This window comes from Acipenser ruthenus, chromosome 6 (assembly GCF_902713425.1).
Source record: "Acipenser ruthenus chromosome 6, fAciRut3.2 maternal haplotype, whole genome shotgun sequence".
Classification (NCBI taxonomy): Eukaryota; Metazoa; Chordata; class Actinopteri; order Acipenseriformes; family Acipenseridae; genus Acipenser; species Acipenser ruthenus.
The window spans coordinates 53,268,243-53,287,323 of record NC_081194.1 but is presented as its reverse complement, the minus strand read 5'-3'; the positions used below and the strand labels follow the sequence as shown (position 1 = coordinate 53,287,323).

General features: G+C 35.1%; 1 protein-coding gene across 1 annotated transcript; it reads right to left on the bottom strand.

Moving 5' to 3' along the window:
• Nucleotides 1-1,185: 1,185 nt before the first annotated feature.
• Nucleotides 1,186-18,185, bottom strand: LOC117410444 (polyribonucleotide nucleotidyltransferase 1, mitochondrial-like). The gene is made up of 28 exons (XM_034016994.3): nucleotides 17,888-18,185; nucleotides 16,553-16,613; nucleotides 16,357-16,431; nucleotides 16,153-16,258; nucleotides 15,998-16,047; nucleotides 15,705-15,768; nucleotides 15,425-15,472; nucleotides 14,959-15,072; nucleotides 14,249-14,435; nucleotides 13,822-13,873; nucleotides 13,686-13,743; nucleotides 13,171-13,267; nucleotides 12,645-12,747; nucleotides 12,176-12,246; nucleotides 11,852-11,888; nucleotides 8,718-8,784; nucleotides 8,523-8,612; nucleotides 8,322-8,375; nucleotides 8,062-8,171; nucleotides 6,189-6,260; nucleotides 5,891-5,954; nucleotides 5,371-5,454; nucleotides 5,196-5,279; nucleotides 4,882-4,988; nucleotides 4,723-4,778; nucleotides 2,506-2,584; nucleotides 2,247-2,294; nucleotides 1,186-1,805 (listed from the first exon to the last, which is right to left on the bottom strand). Exons 1-28 carry the CDS (start codon nucleotides 18,088-18,090, stop codon nucleotides 1,653-1,655), a joined length of 2,394 nt encoding a protein of 797 aa, XP_033872885.2. The 5' UTR covers nucleotides 18,091-18,185; the 3' UTR covers nucleotides 1,186-1,652.
• Nucleotides 18,186-19,081: the final 896 nt, after the last annotated feature.

Genomic DNA, 19,081 nt, shown 5'->3' with positions numbered 1-19,081 from the left:
GATTTGTACGCAGAGTTTGATGTTGCGACAGTAAAATAACACCAGGGTACCTTTTTTGAATTGAAGATAGTTTGTTTTCCTATTTGTATTTGTTGCATGAATGCTAAATGAATGTCTAAAACAATATATTTATCTTTAATATTATTAAATAACATGCATGAGTTTGATAAAATAATATTAAACAAACAATAGTATAGTAACCCATTCCTTCTTTTTACTTAATTGGAATTGACACATATGTTGATCCAATAAAGTTAGCAACATTGTATTTCTTTCTTGTCTAAATAAAATTGACAAAAACAATTTGAAGTTTTTATGTATTAGGATAGCAAAGTGCAGTAAAGCTTAGTAAGAATGGTAAACACAGTGCATCTCAGCAACATAAGTATGGTAAACCATGGTAAAAACCACGATAAAACAGAATATTTAAACAGTACTGCAGCACATTTTACATAACATTCACTTTACTACACACTAAAAAGCCAAACTAAGCTAAATATAAAAACACCATATATCTCGCTTTCTGCAGTGGAGTGGTAGCCAGGAGAACCAGATAAGTAAATTCCATGTGAGAAGCGTTATTACTGTTTTTGCTTGGTCACTCAAACTGCCTATCATGTTAAAAAGCCCTCTCCAGGGGTTATACCAAAATTGATAAGATTTTAAATCTCAAAGGTCAAGTACGTGCAAGTTTGATGAGGTTATCACTTGGGGGTTGGTGGATTTAGGGTATCTAATATAATCGAAACTGTTAAACTAAATAATGCTTATTATATTGGGAGCCAGCTTAAATTATTCACTGTAGGCATATTTTGAGTTGAAGAAATGAGCAAGGGAAATGGCCCTCCAATACTGCAATTGGTCTCCCCTTATTGTGTAAATAACACTGGTTTGAAGTCAACTAAAATTTGACAAGCCATGCTGTACATTAATCGAAGGGGAGGGCAGCTGTTGCAGCAGGATGTTAATGACCTGAATTTTCACATCAAAAGTGAAATTAATTTCTTAGTCTCAAAGGCTAGTATCTCTTCAGGGCAGAGTTGAGTAATGCTTGTCGACATTGTATCACTTGACATTTTATGAATAGAAAAAAACAGAGAACAGAAGGTGAGAAATGTTGCAAAAGAAATTACCATATAGGAAAATAAAGGGATGATCCCTCTCACACCTGAGGTTTAAACTTCATTGACCAAAGAATAAAACAAATCTTTATTATAATAATAATAATAATAATAATAATAATAATAATAATAATAATAAACAGCATTCAACAGTTAAGGCTAACATATATATTTTAAAATATTTTATTTTAGACAAATAAATAGAAAATAGTTGATTGCTGAAAAGAAAACACACAAATAAAATGTGTGTATTTGTTCTGTTCTGTGGCAAATGTATAACAAACACCCATTTATTAAGCAACGTGTTTAGTTACAATACATTCTAATGCATAAAAATACGGATTACATGTGGTTTTATAAAACATTTACATACTTCCAAATCAAAACAAAGTCTAAATAAGTATAATTACATACATTATTATGTATGTATGTATGTATGTGTATATAATATATAAAAAATACACACACATATATACACACACGTTTTTGTAAACACATCTTCAGTGTCCATGACTGTTGTAGGTGCTAGAGTTAAGAAGCATTTGAAGCTTGTGAATTGCTTGTTCCTACTGCAATGCTAAATTTGTCACTCAGGGTTTTCACAACGGTTGCTGTCGGAGATTGAAGTACTTTACGAGACAGTCGCATCCTCCCGTCTGTGGGATCCCGACCAAAGTATTTGACCTGCCGGGAAAAAATGATGCTTTAATCTTAGGAATCATTGGTTTGTAAAATTAATGAAAATTAATGAAAAATCTATTTTTCTAAAAAGAAACAAATACATGAAAAACACAAACACCACACGTCATACAGATAAAACAATGACATACACCCATTACCACACCTTTTAATACAAACTAGAGCTATCAGTAACCTGAAAAAGTAGATCACTATAACCTCAATACATCTACATGTTCTATCAATACACTGTGTTAAAGAGTTGACATTCACAAGCAGACTGCATTCCAAAACTCTCCAACCACCTGGTGTGTCCCTTGGCTCTAAATGGATTTCTGTGACTTCCAATAACATTAAGCATTAAGATACTGTGTATCAAACACTGTCATTCACAATGTTATTTATAATATTACCTTTTAATCACAAACATAATACTTAAATATAAACCTGTATTTGTTGTCCAACCTCTAGTCCAATAGCACTGGGGTGTTTAATCTAAAATGCAAGAGAGACATTTAGGGTCAGATTCCTACACATTTTAAGTGAGTTTTACCACTTGTTTTTGTAATTAGTAGTAAAAGCACTTTTTTGCTTGGCAATTCTTGAATTAAATCATGTATTTATTCCTCATTCGATCTTGATTCAAATGTATTGTTTTAAATATAGGTAGTTCAAGAGTATATAGATTGAAATGAATTATGCTCACCCTCTTATGGTCCAGCTGAGAATTGTGAAGCAGCACGGCACTCATGTTTGGATAAAGTTTGACCATTGCTCCAATGTCTCTGTAATATGGGATAATTGAAACCGTAAGCTATACATATACACAATGGTATACATCAAGAATTAACTACTGGGATAGATGGCTTAGCGTGCACTTCGGGAATCTAATAAGGATGGAAGTACATCTCACAAGTAGAATGGTACTCCCGGGTCTGGCGTTAGGGTAGATGACATAGGAGGCTGCTTACGGTGCCAAATAATGGGGGAGCAAAAAAAAAAAATGGAGTGATTAATACTTCCCTGCGATAGTTTAATCAAATCAATAAACTCTCGTTGGCATTTTGTGTTACTAAAGGTTTCACGGAGTGACTTGCAAGACACCAAAATGAGAAAGAAATGTAGAAAGATGTTTTAATTATGATCAATTATTACCCCCCTACTCTTCTGCCCACTACAAAAATGATTTGTTTAAATGTATATTTAAATCAAAAGGTTATTTGCTATAAAGATACTTTTATAATTTGACATATGTTTAAAATATATATATATATACAGACGTGCTCAAATTTGTTGGTACCCCTCCACAAAAAACGAAGAATGCACAATTTTCTCTGAAATAACTTGAAACTGACAAAAGTAATTGGCATCCACCATTGTTTATTCCATATTTAATAGAAATCAGACTTTGCTTTTGATTTTTTATTCAACATAATATTGTAAATAATAAAACAAATGAAAATGGCATGGACAAAAATGATGGGACCCCTAACCTAATATTTTGTTGCACAACCTTTAGAGGCAATCACTGCAATCAAACGTTTTCTGTAGCTCTCAATGAGACTTCTGCACCTGTTAACAGGTAGTTTGGCCCACTCTTCCTGAGCAAACTGCTCCAGCTGTCTCAGGTTTGATGGGTGCCTTCTCCAGACTACAAGTTTCAGCTCTTTCCATAGATGTTCGATAGGATTCAGATCAGGACTCATAGAAGGCCACTTCAGAATAGTCCAATGTTTTGTTCTTATCCATTCTTGGGTGCTTTTAGCTGTGTGTTTTGGGTCATTATCCTGTTGGAGGACCCATGACCTGCGACTGAGACAGAGCTTTCTGACACTGGGCAGTACGTTTCGCTCCAGAATGCCTTGATAGTCTTGAGATTTCATTGTGCCCTGCACAGATTCAAGGCACCCTGTGCCAGGCGCAGCAAAGCAGCCCCAAAACATAACCGAGCCTCCTCCATATTTCACTGTAGGTATGGTGTTCTTTTCTTTGAAAGCTTCATTTTTTCGTCAGTGAACATAGAGCTGATGTGACTTGCCAAAAAGCTCCAGTTTTGACTCATCTGTCCAAAGGACATTCTCCCAGAAGGATTGTGGCTTGTCAATATGCATTTTAGCAAATTCCAGTCTGGCTTTTTTATGTTTTTCTTTCAAAAGTGGAGTCCTCCTGGGTCTTCTTCCATGGAGCCCACTTTCGCTCAAAAAGCGACGGATGGTGCGATCAGAAACTGACGTACCTTCACCTTGGAGTTCAGCTTGTATCTCTTTGGCAGTTATCCTTGGTTCTTTTTCTACCATTCGCACTATCCTTCTCTTCAATCTGGGGTCGATTTTCCTCTTGCGGCCGCGCCCAGGGAGGTTGGCTACAGTTCCATGGACCTTAAACTTCTTAATAATATTTGCAACTGTTGTCACAGGAACATCAAGCTGCTTGGAAATGGTCTTGTAGCCTTTACCTTTACCATGTTTGTCTATTATTTTCTTTCTGATCTCCTCAGACAACTCTCTCCTTTGCTTTCTCTGGTCCATGTTCAGTGTGGTGCACACAACGATACCAAACAGCACAGTGACTACTTTTCTCCATTTAAATTGGCTGAATGACTGATTACAAGATTGGAGACATGTGTGATACTAATGATACTTTAGTTTGAAATATCACTATAATCCAATTATTTATTATCTTTTCTAAGGGGTACCAACAAATGTGTCCAGGCCATTTTAGAATATCTTTGTAGAATAAGCAATAATTCATCTCTTTTCACAGCTTCTTTGCTTTATTCTATGACATACCAATGTATTTAGTAAGTAAAGGGTCTGAATGAGGAAAAATTGGCAATACAATCCCCACTCCTAGTCTTGCTGTAAACCATTTGTTTTTGCCATAATTTGTGCCGGTACTGTACATATTAAAGATAAATGCTTACCTTATCTCAGTTATAGTGGCTGTGTATACAGCCCCAAATTCTAGCTGCTGTTCTTGCTGTAAAAGTTTAGAAAAGAAAGTTTGTTATCGTCAAACTTCTATAAAAAAAATAAATAAATAAATAAAATAATACTACACTAAACCCATGATATCTGATTACGTCGTCTTTGCAGATTTCACTGATGAACTCTTGTGCTTCGTACATGGCGCTGGGTGTCGGTGCGAATATAGAAAATGTCTCTTCATCCACTTGACTGATGGTCACACCTATTAACCAACAGCAATGATTTATTAATCTGAAACAGGAATTACTGCTTTTTATTGTAATGTCGAATTAAGCATAACCTGCTTTCTAGAACTCAGCCTGTTAGACAAAAACATTTTTATTTTATTTTATTGGTAATTTTGAACAAACCACCTGCAACAAATAAAATAATAATAATAATAAAAATATATCACACAAAAATCCTTTACCTGTTTCAGCCTGCAGTTTTCTTAGGTTATAACCTCCGGGCCCAACAAACCTTGCTCTTTTTGATATCGGAACACGAACAGTTTCTAAAAAAATGTATGAATACCTGTAAGTTTAACTTTTAAACAATACTGACTATTATCTTCTTTATTATGAAACAAGAGCTTTCAGCCTTACCCACGACTGGTCCGTTTTCCTTTCTGTTCAGTCTTGGTTTTGCTATAGCTTTATTCATTATACCCAATATTTCTTTCTTGGCAACTGAAAGTACAAAATACAACTTGAAAAGCCCAGATACTGAGAACAATGTAAATTACACATCATTTTGGTTTACAAATGACAGAAGCAGAGATATAATGGTTCTTGGCTAGTGTCTGAATAGTTATAGATTATTATTATGAACCCTTACAATTTTCATTGCCTACAGTAAGGTCGAAATGTGTCAGTACAGTGCACTGCCTACAGGCAGGGGTCTCCAACCCTGGTCCTGGAGAGCTACTGTGGCTGCTGGTTTTCATTTCAACCAATCCTCTCAGTTACTTAATTGAACCAATTAACAGGTGTTACAGATCTTTAGCCACTGATGATGTAAAGACACCTATAACACCTGCTAGGAGACAAGGAAATTAATAGGGCAATTTTCATGTTGTAAAAGTATTTATAGGTGTTAAAAACATATTTTTGGAGATTCATATACCTGTGGCTTGCTGAATAGCTTCCATTACAATTTTCAGTGGTAATCCTGGAATCTTAACATCTGCCTACACAAAAAAAAGCACAAAAGTTTAACAGCATTGTTTCTCTCGTCAGGCTAATCTTTAAGGCAGTAAGGATAACTACAATAATTGACATATGCAAAGATACATATTTAAAAAAAAAAATTGCACCAATGTTTAAATAATATTAACACTGGCTCATTGAACCAGCAGTCAATACTTAATTATATCGATCAAGCATTGTCCTAGTATGTTATTAATATAAAGAAAAAAAATCACCTGCAAAGCAGTTATGCCTTTGTTTGTGCCTGCCATTTTGAAGTCCATGTCTCCATTGTAATCTTCTATTCCCTGTCAGTAAAGAATGTAACTTCATTTTTTTATTTTATCTCTACATTAAAAAAAAGAACTAATCATTGGCACACAGCTTGCTGTTCCTATGAATTTGGGGTGTTAAATTTGACAAGAATACATTAAGATTCTCCCTGGCTACCTCCACAGCACTGCATCTCACTTTCTAAGAGCACAACTAAAACGGGCTGCAACTCATTCACGCACTTTGGCGTTAACTGGAATAAACTTCCATATTATTATTATTTATCCAGTCAACTTCCTTTTTTAAAAACACACTCAGGAAGTCATTGTCTTAAAAAACAAAAAAACAAAAAACAACCTCTTACAAGGCTGCAAACTCCCTGAAGCAGCTCATGTGCCAAATGCGTTCCTTCAGTGGAAAAAAACAGCATGAAAAAGAGTACAAGATATGTTTGCGAATTGTATGTTTTATAAACACAGTACAATGAAAAAAATACCATTAACATCAAATAAAGTTTATCATTATAAGTGCCTCTTTCATATAAGAAAATGTGAGAATTACAAACTTTACATGGTTTTCTGGAATTATATATTTTTTGCTATATGTACTTAGGTGCTAAGGTAAACGTATTATTGTATGTACAGTAGTCTCCGCGTATATAAATAAGAGAACACTTCGCCTAAAGGAACACCGTTGTGGCGAAACTGATTTTTTCCCATAAATGCTCCGGCTGAAGGAACAGGAATTTTGCTTATCAGAACACCTTCTTGGCACTGATACTGATTCGTTCACAATGGATACAGAATTGTTTTGTAAAAAAACAACTTGTCATCGTGAGAGTGTCTTGAGAGACACGGATTGGTTTATAAATCTTTCCAGAACTGTCGTCAAATCATTTAATTATTTTGTATTCTGATTTCCATGAGTGCACCTCATCGCTACAAAATGGCATGTAAACAAACGGCAAAACGCACCGCTGTTTCTCTTGCTACACAAAGTTGGAAATTGTTCGAGCTCTTGAAAAAAACCTGAATCAGACACAAACCGCTGAGCAATTTGGTGTTTCCCGTTGGTGAGTTGTGTTATCATTCTGTTAAATAATGTGCATGTATTGCACATTGCTACTGCATTTTGTAACATGTGTAGGGGTGCTGTGTTAATTTAGTTTGACAGTTTATTAAAGTTACGTTAACCCTAATTAATGGCCATTATTTTTGCCTCTGCCATTGTGATAGACCGAAACACACCCGCCAGCTAATTTCACAGTACATAGCGATTTAAGCTTTTTGACCGTGTTGTTTTGCTTTAGTTTTATTAACGTTAGTTCCTTTATTATTATAGTTTATTAACATACACTTGCCTATTGTTTTGCTTTTACTTATTCAGTTCATTTCATATGTTGATGCACGTGCGTCATGACAAGTAATACATATGTGTTTATTTATTTATTTAATTCATAGTGTGTCTGGTGGCTAACTCTGTCTTAGAGAACACTTTGGCTATAAGAACACTTTGCTTGCTTCCCGAGGGTTGTTCTCTTAGCAGGAGACTACTGTACTTTGAAAGAAATATATACCCACCAATGGTACCTGATAACTACTTCACCAGGTGTTGCTTGGCAGTTTTACATCCTCAAAAACAACCCTAGTCAATTTTAGTAGAAGAGGGTTCTTGGAGGCCTTCTTTAGCCCAACCAACCACACACCCGAACTAACGATTTTCCAAGCTTCTGTCACAATATGGCAGTGATGTTTGCAATGTTCTTTAAAAGTGTTTTTCAGTTAAATGAGAAAACATGCTCAAAAAACCAACTGAAAACGAACTGCATAGGCATACCAGAATATCTGTGAGTAATTTGTAATCTTGAATTTCTGATGGATTTTCTGGATTTGGCTTTGATATTAGGCCAATCGCAACTCCAGCAACAGCTGATGAAATTGGTACACCTAAAATATAAAAAAAAAATACACAACAACATTTTACTGACAAAGAGCCACTAAACGGTAATGCATTTTAAAATCGAGATTACCTAATTTGGTAAAATGCTTTCATTTTAATATAAATCGTCAAAAGTCAATCTGGAACTTTATATTTACCTGCATCCATTAAAGCCAGGCTCCCTCCACATGCAGAAGCCATAGAAGATGAGCCTAATAATACAATAAGAAACAAGAATAAAATGTGATCCTGGCATGCATATGCTCATATATCAATCACAGGTTACAGAATCCCATTAAGGGTTTAAGACTTGCAATTACAAGTTTTGTTCTATTCAGAGAACATGCTTACATACTTACCATTAGATTCTAATACTTCCGATGTGACCCGTATTGTGAACGGAAAATCTTTGGGGATAACAGGCTTTAGCGATTTTTCTGCCAGGGCACCTGAATTCATAACATAAAAACACTCATCAAACCAGTATATAGTTTATGCACGGGAATGTTTCATTTATTTATTGTGTTTACCAGCTCCACCTTGTTCATACATACCATGCCCCAGCTCCCTTCTGTTCATGCCACTCATCTTGCCAATCTCATTCGTTGCATATGGAGGAAACTGAAACATTAGGAAAGACCCTCTTTAACGCAATAAAACAGATTTTTATTTTATTTGTTATCTATTATTATTTACTATTTTGGTACGGCAACACAGGAGTGCAAACAAATTATTATTTTATTATTTTAATATCATTGCTGTTCAGTAAAAGCTTGTGCACAACAATGAAATGCAGTGCTTGGTCGAACACAGGATTTTCATGTTCAGATATTCATTCAGAATTTAAATATGCATTAATTTTCAAAAAGTAATAAAAGCCATTACATTGCTCAGAACACAGGCAGAGACAGCATAGCAGCAGGGGCAGGGGGGCGTGACCCCTGTCTGTGTGCCTTTATTTTACAGCAACACGTTACAATATGTAACACATTAAAGTAGAAAAATACCCCAGGAGTAAAGAATACGTTGTGTAGGACTTACTTTACCCCAGTGACTTAACTACAAAACAAAGGATGCCAAATAGCAGTTCAAGTTAAACGTTGTTTTGTTTATTCCCAAAATAAATAGTACATAAAAGCTGATACCACATTTTTTTTTTTTTCTCCCATTCCTTGCCATTGCTGTTTATTCGCAGTAAACATTGGCCATACACATTTTCATAAAATAATAACATCAGGTTTACTTGTACATTTTTGCAGCGGAACAAGCAAACGAAAACTGAAATTTAACTTGAAACACAAAATGTAAAATGAAGGGGAAAAAACTCACCGTTTTGGTTCTCATTTATTACATTCCACATAACAGAAAGTCACAACACAAAATATATAATATATAAAATCTATATAAAAATCACTACACAACATTTCCAGCAAGTTGGGCACTGTTTAAGCGAGGCATTTCAGAATGACGCGCTTGCCTTTTTTCTGTCCCATTAGATTTTTTGGCACAGATGGCCTTCCATAGAGATCACTATGCGTGCGCAAGCATAATCTAGTTTGTTTACTTTTTGTTGTCTAAAACTTTTAACTTTGATTCTGTGTTGTTTTTATATATTAAATCTCACATATCACACAGAGCTCTTTTTCATTTGCCATTTTTGAAACTGTCACTCAACTTCTGGTGCAGTATTCTAGTGAATACGAACATCCGATTTTTGTATCCGAATACAATAAAAAAAAAAGTGTTTGAATATTCGGATATTTGTCCCAGCACTAATTGAATGCGAGGGGTAATTAACTGTAATAAAGCTTTGCGCATGGTACTGTAGGAGTACCGGCATAAAAATGTTTTTTCAGCTGAATCGGCACTGATTGTATTTACATCGACTAGATGTGGTGATCAATCAGAAAATGCAGACGGAGCATTTTGAAAAAAAACATCGTAAAAAAACTAAAAAAAACATAACACAGTATTATTCCCAGGTTTAACAGTTCATTCTGAAACTCCAAAGAAGCGGAAACTATATACAGTCAGTTTTCTTCAATGTGCACAATTTATTTACATGTTGTTTGCCAGGAATACAAGCTTGTCGTCCTGCTCTAGATCCAAGGCGGCGTGCTTTTTGTTTACATCGAATACACAGAGGACGCGCACTTACAAAGCATTTTCAAAACTGATTTGTTGGTAGTCAGGACCAGCAAATCAGATGCTATTTAACACTTAAAAGGAAAAGAAGAGGACGCCCACTGCTTGTCTTTGGCAGAAAAACTGTAAATAGCAAGTTCGGTGCGGTTTCGTTGATAAACTTAAATAATGTTATTAAACACGTTACAAAAATGTCATTATTTAATTGGTTATCCAGTATTTATCTCGATGTATATAATGAGGAATGAAATCGATTTGTGATTTAATCGTAGCAGCCCTAAAAGTGAGATTTAAAATATGAACTTAGTTTTGAATTGCTAATTGAGGTATTTTATGGGTTGGGAGGGCTCACACCGGGCTCTTTCTACTTTGAACGTTTTAGGCGTGAGGGGCGGGTGGGATAACTCATATTAGAGGGTTTTCTTTTTAATCAGTGGTGCTGAGGATGGATTAAGTGTATATTGCTTTTAAAAGCAAAAAAAGGAGGAAAAGAGGAACATGTGTCTTATTGTATGGAATGTCAAGATGTATTTATTTATTTGATTCACTTGTTTGCATGTTTTTAGCATTCGATTAATTGGATTTTTTTATATAATAAAGTAACATAACATTTTCACGCACACTTTTTTGATACCGCACTCAGATAGACAATATTAATCAATAAAACAAGGTAATCGATCAAAGCCCACAGGTGTGATTAACTGATTAATCGTTAATTGATTAAAACCCCAAAACCCTTCCATTTTAACTGCTGTTTAACTGTTACTTTGAACTACTGTACCACACGTATGTTCTACAAGGTTCTTTATCAGCTCAGCGCATTTCTTTCGAGGTATCACACTGACTCTGCAAATTACGTTACTTACATTTTAACATGAAATTCTTAAACTCAGTGAACACGTCAAAAGCCAAAAATATAAAGCCATACAGATAAATACAATAAGGAAATGCATTAATAAGTTATAAAATAGTGTATTTAATAGTACAGGCTCCTTTTTTTAGAAGTTGCCTCCGACGATGGTTCCAGTTGGATTTGTAGCTGGACTGGGGTGTTTACGCTTCAACCTGTGTAGCATCAATATTTTCTTATTCTTGATGTGATTGGCTGTAAAGACAACAGGGCTAGCCAGAGATTGGGTAATGCTTGTCGGGTTGGTTTTTCTTGTGTACAGTTTCCTAGTAACTGAAGGCATTTTATTCTGGGAGATGTAGTTGTCAGTGGAAGTTTTAGGGGAGGCGGGAGGGGAGGCAGAAAGACAAGCTGTGCAGCAAAATTGCTATGCGTATTTTTAGGCATTCAATTTCAATTTAGTGCGTATTTCTGATTTTTTTAGCGCGTACAAAACGGCAGGTAGGCAGCTTATCTGGACCGCTGATTACATTTGTATTTATTGATTCATATCACGATTGGCCTTGGCAAACTGTGTCCGGTGATCAACTGTCTTGAACACTTTGGCTAAGAACACTTCCATTTCTTACCGAGGTGTGTTCGCTCTAGTGTTTTGCAATAAAATGTACACAGTGATAATCAAAATTAACTCACCTCATAATGCAGCATAAAATTTTTGTCTTTAACCCCACTGTGTAAAAAAAAAATATATATAAATAAATAAATAAATAAAACACAAGACAATTAAATAACTACTTTTAAAATAGAAATGTATACCATTTTAAAATCAGCTGTATCAAGACTATGAAAAACATCTCCAACAGCGCATCCTATGCTACATAGATAACTTGTGATTGGTTAAGTATATAAAACACACCAGGGCGTACCATATTTTGTTTATGTAAATGGTCGCATTATTTAGATCTGCAGACGTTTAGATCATTAAATTTTGACCTTTAGTATCATTTATTTTCTTACCTGACAGCTGTAGTTATTATGTCTGTCTTTATGTTCGATTCTAAAGAATCAAACGTTACAGTACAAAGAACCTAAAAAAAAAAAAAAAAAAAAAAAATTTTAGTATAACATTTCAAATAAAAATCTGGCTTGATGCTAAAACTGTCATCTTAAATGTTTAAAAAAAAATAGATTTATCATTTGAAATAAATGAAATAAAAAGAAATGTAGTGAAATCAATCAAGGCTCTTACAACTTTCACAAAGGAACTATTACACAAAGATAAATGCGTATGTGTAATCTTCATATAGTGTGAGACAATTAAATTCTTTATGATTTTTAAATTACTAGTTGGCTGTATAGTGAATACTATGTAATTCTGATAGCACTAGAAAATGAAGATAAGGAAGTTTCTATTCACACAACATGCCCTTTTCTGTAAACCTTTGATTATAGAGCCCTGGGAAGTCTTTAGTCATCTTGTACAGACCTGTGTCTGCCCTCTTTGAAACAATGCAGATCCATGAAGAGGTTTGAAGATATCAACTTCACAGGAAATGTTTCTTAGAGAAGTCAAATCTCTACCGTCACATCTAAAAAATTAATGCAGTCCCAGGTTAATTGTAATGCACAATCTTTGCTTTATAAATGTAATCTTCAACACAGATTTCCTCAATGATATTACTTTAAAATAAGGTGTTTTTGTTCGTCCTACGGTAGGCTTGAAAAATATATATTTTTACATCAATAACCGGCAGACAGTTGACAAACAAATCATTATGTTATCTGCATTTTACTTAGTGGTGTAATGATTAAACGGTATGTACAACTAACTACTACAGACTACGTAGGTTTGATTTAACGATACACCATCAACCATACCGGTGTGGTGTTATTTTGTGGTACATGTTATTTGCATTTACTTTATTATGTAATATATGCACCAGTAAAACATTTTAATAAAAAAAGACAAACATAGTTTCCCAGGTAAAATGATGTTCGGCTCAACTGCTTACCTTCTATATTCATTTAAAGTGATGTTCCTAAAAGTCTGCTTTGAAACGGTATTAAAGGACTCCATCACTTCATATGGGTCGGCATCTGGAAATTTTTCTGTAAAAAAACAAAATAAAGCAGTTTAACCCTTTGAGTAGTACGAATGTACCGGTACGTTTCTGCAACTTTAAACTTGAATTACTAAGCCTACAAAACCCCTGATCACATGATATTGTAATACAAGGTTTCTGTAACACTTTTTATTGGTCCCTTGCACCCTCTGCCAGATATTGACTGAATTATCCCAGTCACAAAAATGTAAACCGGCATCGCTCAGTGAGAAAGAAGTATGAAAGTGGATGTGACGGATTTCACCATTGCTGCATTTCATATGTAGCCTCTCATGTTTAACTCTGTATTACCTACGCATTTGTTTCTTAATATGAAACATACAATTTACCATAGAAATCAGTATCAGATATCACAGTTAAAAAGAAAATGCAAAAGAAAAAATTGTAACATGACAAGAGTGTACCTCTTATCAGCTCCTCTGTTTCAAGTCTTATTTTCTTTATGGCTTCATCTCGAGAAATCTATGGGAAACAATGCTGTATCAGTAAAAAACAAACCAATGCAATGGATAATAAATCATTTTAATCAGTGTTACTTACTTTATCATGGGAGGAGTCTGTAAACACTGCATAAATCTTCTCAGATGCCAATCTGTAAGCAAGTGATAAAAAGCTAGTACCAGATATTCTATAAAAGAACATGCTTTAACGTTTTGTAATAAATGTTTTTTTTCTAATGATTAATTTGTGCCAATATATTTAAACTTTTTTCTGGAGGAATTAAAAGACAATAATCAGTAAAAAAAAAAAAAAAAAAAAAAAGGTCAGACATGTCGAATCAATGCCATACTGGTTGCCAATGGTTTACACAATATTGATGATGTTATGGCAAAAAAACAATACTGTAGTTTGATAAGAGTCAGTACTTAGCAGGAAATAAATGATCATCTGTCCTGCGCTATCTAGAAGATGATCGGCACTTTGAGTCAATGGCAACATTAAACATATCATTGCTCAGTAAACTCACTGTTTGGCGTATTCCACAATCTCTGCGACAGCAGCAAATAGCTTCTGTGGGGTCCTCTTGGAAACACTGCATTCTTTTGCAAGCTGCTGGATAGCCAGGATTATCTGTTGCGTATGTTTCACTCCCAGTTTGACTGCATGGCAAAAGTCTTGCTGCAATACATTTTCTCCTGCTGCTTCCATCATAACTTCAAGATAATACAATACAAAACCCACAAAATGAGTACTCTAACAGTGTCACTACATTCAATTAATCTGTGAAAAAGCTTTTAAAATAACAATTTTCAAGTTGGTTAATTAGGTTTTTCATATATGTTTCATGTTTAAAACATAGTTGCTGAAACTACAAAATCTTTACAAAGCACAGCTTACACAAGCCACATCTACTATGGAGTTTTAGTGGAATCATTCAGAAACCGTCACCAATCACGCAATGTCACAAGTTGTTTTTACTCTGTCTATTTTTAAAATCGAAATAATGCGAAGTCAAAATGCTACTACCCTTAACTCATTAATAAACCTGGTATTTATTAAATGACTATATCAATAAAAATACAAAGAGGTCTGCGTTTTAAGGCGGCAATTAGAATCTGACACTGTACAGATGCTTATAAAAGATCTCTGTGTTTGTGTAAAGTACATACATATTATTAAAAGGATGGAACTGCATGATTCATTCAAAGGCTGCAACTGCAATGTAAATGCACTTACCCACTTGACTATGAGGGCCCCCAACAACCACCAAGTTTAAAGTGCTTGAAGACATCTCCTTACGAGTTGGGTTAACCAAAAACTCTCCATCAACCAGCCCCATCCGCACAGCACCTGGAAATTATCAACGGACGGATAAAGCCACATTACTTCAGCAAAGTGGTACATTTGCAGGGACGAATTTCTTTGACTGAAACCTGAAGAGCCAAGGTTGCCTGCCCATTCCATTCTTATACCGCAGACAAAAGCAGAGCTAATTAATGAGTATGTAAACCTACATTTAATAGGTTAAACTCCCAGTGTAAATTATAACACACTTGTTCAATTAAAAAACACACTTGATTTAGTATTTTTAGGCATCTTTATATTTAACTTTGGTATTTATTTCACAGTGGTTTTCAACCCCCCCTCTTTACCATTTAAGAATTTAACCTTTACAGCGTTATATAGTATGACCTTTACTCACCTATGGGACCATTCCATGGAATGTCTGACACAGCAAGAGCTGCCGATGCTGTCAAAACACAGATTATATCATTAATTTAAATTAGGCAGTATATGGAATTTTAAGGATGGAAAAGACATATACATTACATCTGCCAGCACTAGCATGGTGTCAGCAGCAACAAGAACACATTACCAATTAACCATCTTGTGCATAAACTTTGATGTTTTATTTTTGTATTTTCCTTTTCAAGGGAACGTATAAAACATAACCTATATCTCTAAATATCAGGTTGCCTTACCTCCATTAATTGCTAGTACATCAGGATCATTGACACCATCAACTGCTAAAAGATTACATAGTACCTTGTAAGACAAAAACAACAAGTATTTATAACAAGTACTTTCATTAAGTGGTTATAGGTTGCAAAATTAATGAAGCAACTACACGGATAAGCAGATTAAAGAAATGCATCTTCAAATTAAAGGATTTGAATAGTGGAAAGCAATTCAAATACGACTGCATTGCAATATTACATAATTGAAAAGTTCACAAGCATTTAATAGACTTGCAGAATTATTAACTAGGGCTTACCTGTGTGTCATAGAAATAGCCAGCGGGAAAAAGAGGTCTGATTGATCGATCTGAAAATGTTTTTAAAAAGTGGTAAAAGTTTAAAACCATGTTAAAAGTTTAAAACAGACCGCTCATGTAAACCCTCTGAGAGTTGCAATGCAATGTCATCTCACCTATCAGTCTGCTTGTCAGTATTTCATTGTCTGTAGTGCCCAGCTCTCTTCTCAGGTAGTTAGTTGGAATTCTTCCAGCTGCAGCAGCTTTCTGACGATAATCAACCTATAAATGAGAAACGTGAGCCTCTGAAATAGTCTGACAGGAACAAACATAAAACACCTGAGCCATTAAAGCAGGCAAAACATATGAGGGATACTTACTACTAAAGGCATGAACTGTGAAGAGGTTGGTTTGGTTTTACTGACTGCTGTTACCATCACTGATGTGTCACCAACCTTAAACAAAAACAAAACAAAAACAATTCTCACAATCACTTTACTAAAAAAAACATTTTAGACCCCTTTAAAAAACAAAAATTAAATAGATGTATTTTTGAAGAATCAATGCATTTCTTACCTGCACTACAGCAGAACCATCTGCAAACCTAGCCAGCTTGCCAGTTGAAATTTCAAGTTTCCTGTGAAAACAGTGTCAATGAATTCTGGTTGTTATAAAGGTTTTAGACTAACTGTAAATTAAATACAACAGTACATTGTACTGCATGCCAACAATACTATAAACTCACAATAAAGCCAGAGTGCATTACAACACTGTCACATTTGTGACCACACTGTATTAATATATGGGTTTTAGAATGCCAGTTTCCTGGATATTATTGTGCAAGTTTAGAAATTATATGGGGGGGGGGGGGGGGGGGGGGGTAAGGCAAATTGAACAATGAAAATAAACTACGTCAACGTCATTCCGTTGCTGTATTTCAAACTGTTTTATTTATTTTTTTATTTTATTTTTTTATCATCGGAAGTGCATACATACTATACAAGAAAAAATAAATGAAGACAGGACACTAAAATCCATAGTAGATTTTTTTAAACTGCCCCAGAGCCAAAGAGTGGAACTTTTACCCGCCGAGTCACCTGCTGAGCAAAGTGGGAAATAAAAAAGGCCAAGATTAAATACAATTAACTCCTGCTGATTAAGCTGTTAAAGTACGCATGTTGTATTATGTTCATTTATTGGTGTTACACTCTGTGCAGTTATCAATGAGGTTATGTGCAACAGTCCCGATTTCCTAGCAAATGTCCCACGCCCCGATGCATAGGAAGAAAATTTCGATATTTTTTACTCAGAAAAATGCATTTATTCTGCAAGTAGTTAGTGAAAACTACACGCTGTGCCTGTGCTCTTGGTGCGGCTGACACATCTGCTGATCACTAAATACAAAAGGTAAGAACGCTTCATTATGTCTATTTTTACTGTCATGATGGTCGTGTGATGTTGAGTATGACCTTATCCATTAAAAATAACTGCATTTATCTGCATGATGACAGATTTGGCAAATGTGTGATTCCTAAAGATTTTAGCAGTTGATTCGGTACAATAAATAAGTAGCTTAGTGATTCTCTTAACTGTTTAAATTGTGTACTGCAGATGTATCAAGTCCTGCCATGATGTTTTGTTGTTTGTCTATTTTATCCCCCCACCTCACTTGCCCCATGGAATGAACTGTAATAAACGTGTCAATAATAACTAACCACGAGAACCCTGGACTGTCGATGTCACTGTCAGTTAATCCTGGTGCAATAGTTTTATTATTAAACATGATGTTTCCATTTTGCACTTGCGCTTTACGTTGCTACTATTATTCAACATCACAATACCAAAAGACAGATGTGTTTAATATATTAGTCAAGTTAAGCCAACCCTTGAACTCGTTTTTACGCAATTTACCTCTCTCCCAGATCCACTCCTACTTTCTTAACAGTTGAGTGGCTACTCCAGACACTCTGGTGGCAGCCCCTGACAACATGTCCCTGGGCCGCCTTCGATCCAAGTCTGAGGACATGCATCATATTCCCGTTGAGAGAGATAGGAAACTTTGGATGAATAAACAACCTGACCATCTCTGTTCCGCACCTCCTGCAGGCTGCCATGACACTCTCTCACGTGTGCGCAACGCAGCAGCGTCAGCGCTCATTGGGTGTTCAGCGTGCATGTGGATACCGAGAATTGAGAGAAACACACCTCGTTTGGGTTTAGTTTCTTGCGAGGTATAAACAAGCGCGAGCGGTTTTAATGTAATTGACATTGAGAATGAAGCATGTCAAATGTCTTCATTAAACAGTTGTGAAGTTTAGCAGTTAAATAAACTACAGTTCAGGCATACCTGAGTGTAAGAAAAAACAAAAGGAACTGTAGAAATCTTCATGTACATAGGTGATCGCTACATTTTTTCTGTTGTCTTTTTCTGATTAGAAAAGCCTTTTGTACGAAACGTTTCCTCGGCTTCCACTGGTACCACGTATTTACTACAATTTTGTTTTATAAAATAAAATCTACTTACCCCTACAATGACTGTTTTTGTAAACATTGTATCATGTGCCAAATTGAAGCATTTGTGTTCATCCATGCAAGCTCACCCCTCCCATTAGGTAAGTAATGTAATTTTAAAAATGTATTATTTTTTTTATATACTGTTGGCTGTAAAAAAAAAAAAAGCAATTACTGTATTAGTTTTGTTGATATTGCCTTGTAATGTATGTTTTACATATCAGTACTAACTGTGCACTAACACAGGGCAGTGGGGTCACAAAGTCATTTGTATTGGTATAAGGGGGTCGCAGTACCGCGAAGTTTGAGAACCGCTGCGAGTGTTTGTTGCCTGGTTTAAAAAGTTATCCTATGACAGGACTTTTTTTTCCAGATGAGTCTCAAGTTCATTAGGCTACAACTGTTTATATTATATTTACAAATAATTCTCTCAAAATTGAAGTTTTGGAAAAAATAAAAAATAAAATAACCAAAAGAAAACAATTAAGTTAAGGAGAAGGTTTCATTTCCGCAAGGAACATTTCTGTTTATTCTCTTTAGCCATATTTTTGTTGATTGAAACACACCATGAGCCAGATTGTAGCAGGGATAAAG

Bases quoted from the DNA above. Each gene is read 5' to 3' on its own strand.
- LOC117410444 (XM_034016994.3), bottom strand. From the start codon at position 18,090: ATGGCAGCCTGCAGGAGGTGCGGAACAGAGATGGTCAGGTTGTTTATT. The intron at 15,769-15,997 runs GTAAGCCCTAGT...TTGTCTTACAAG, and splicing joins GCTATTTCTATGACACACAG to GTACTATGTAATCTTTTAGC. The intron at 11,889-12,175 runs GTAAGAAAATAA...TTTTTTACACAG, and splicing joins ATAATAACTACAGCTGTCAG to TGGGGTTAAAGACAAAAATT.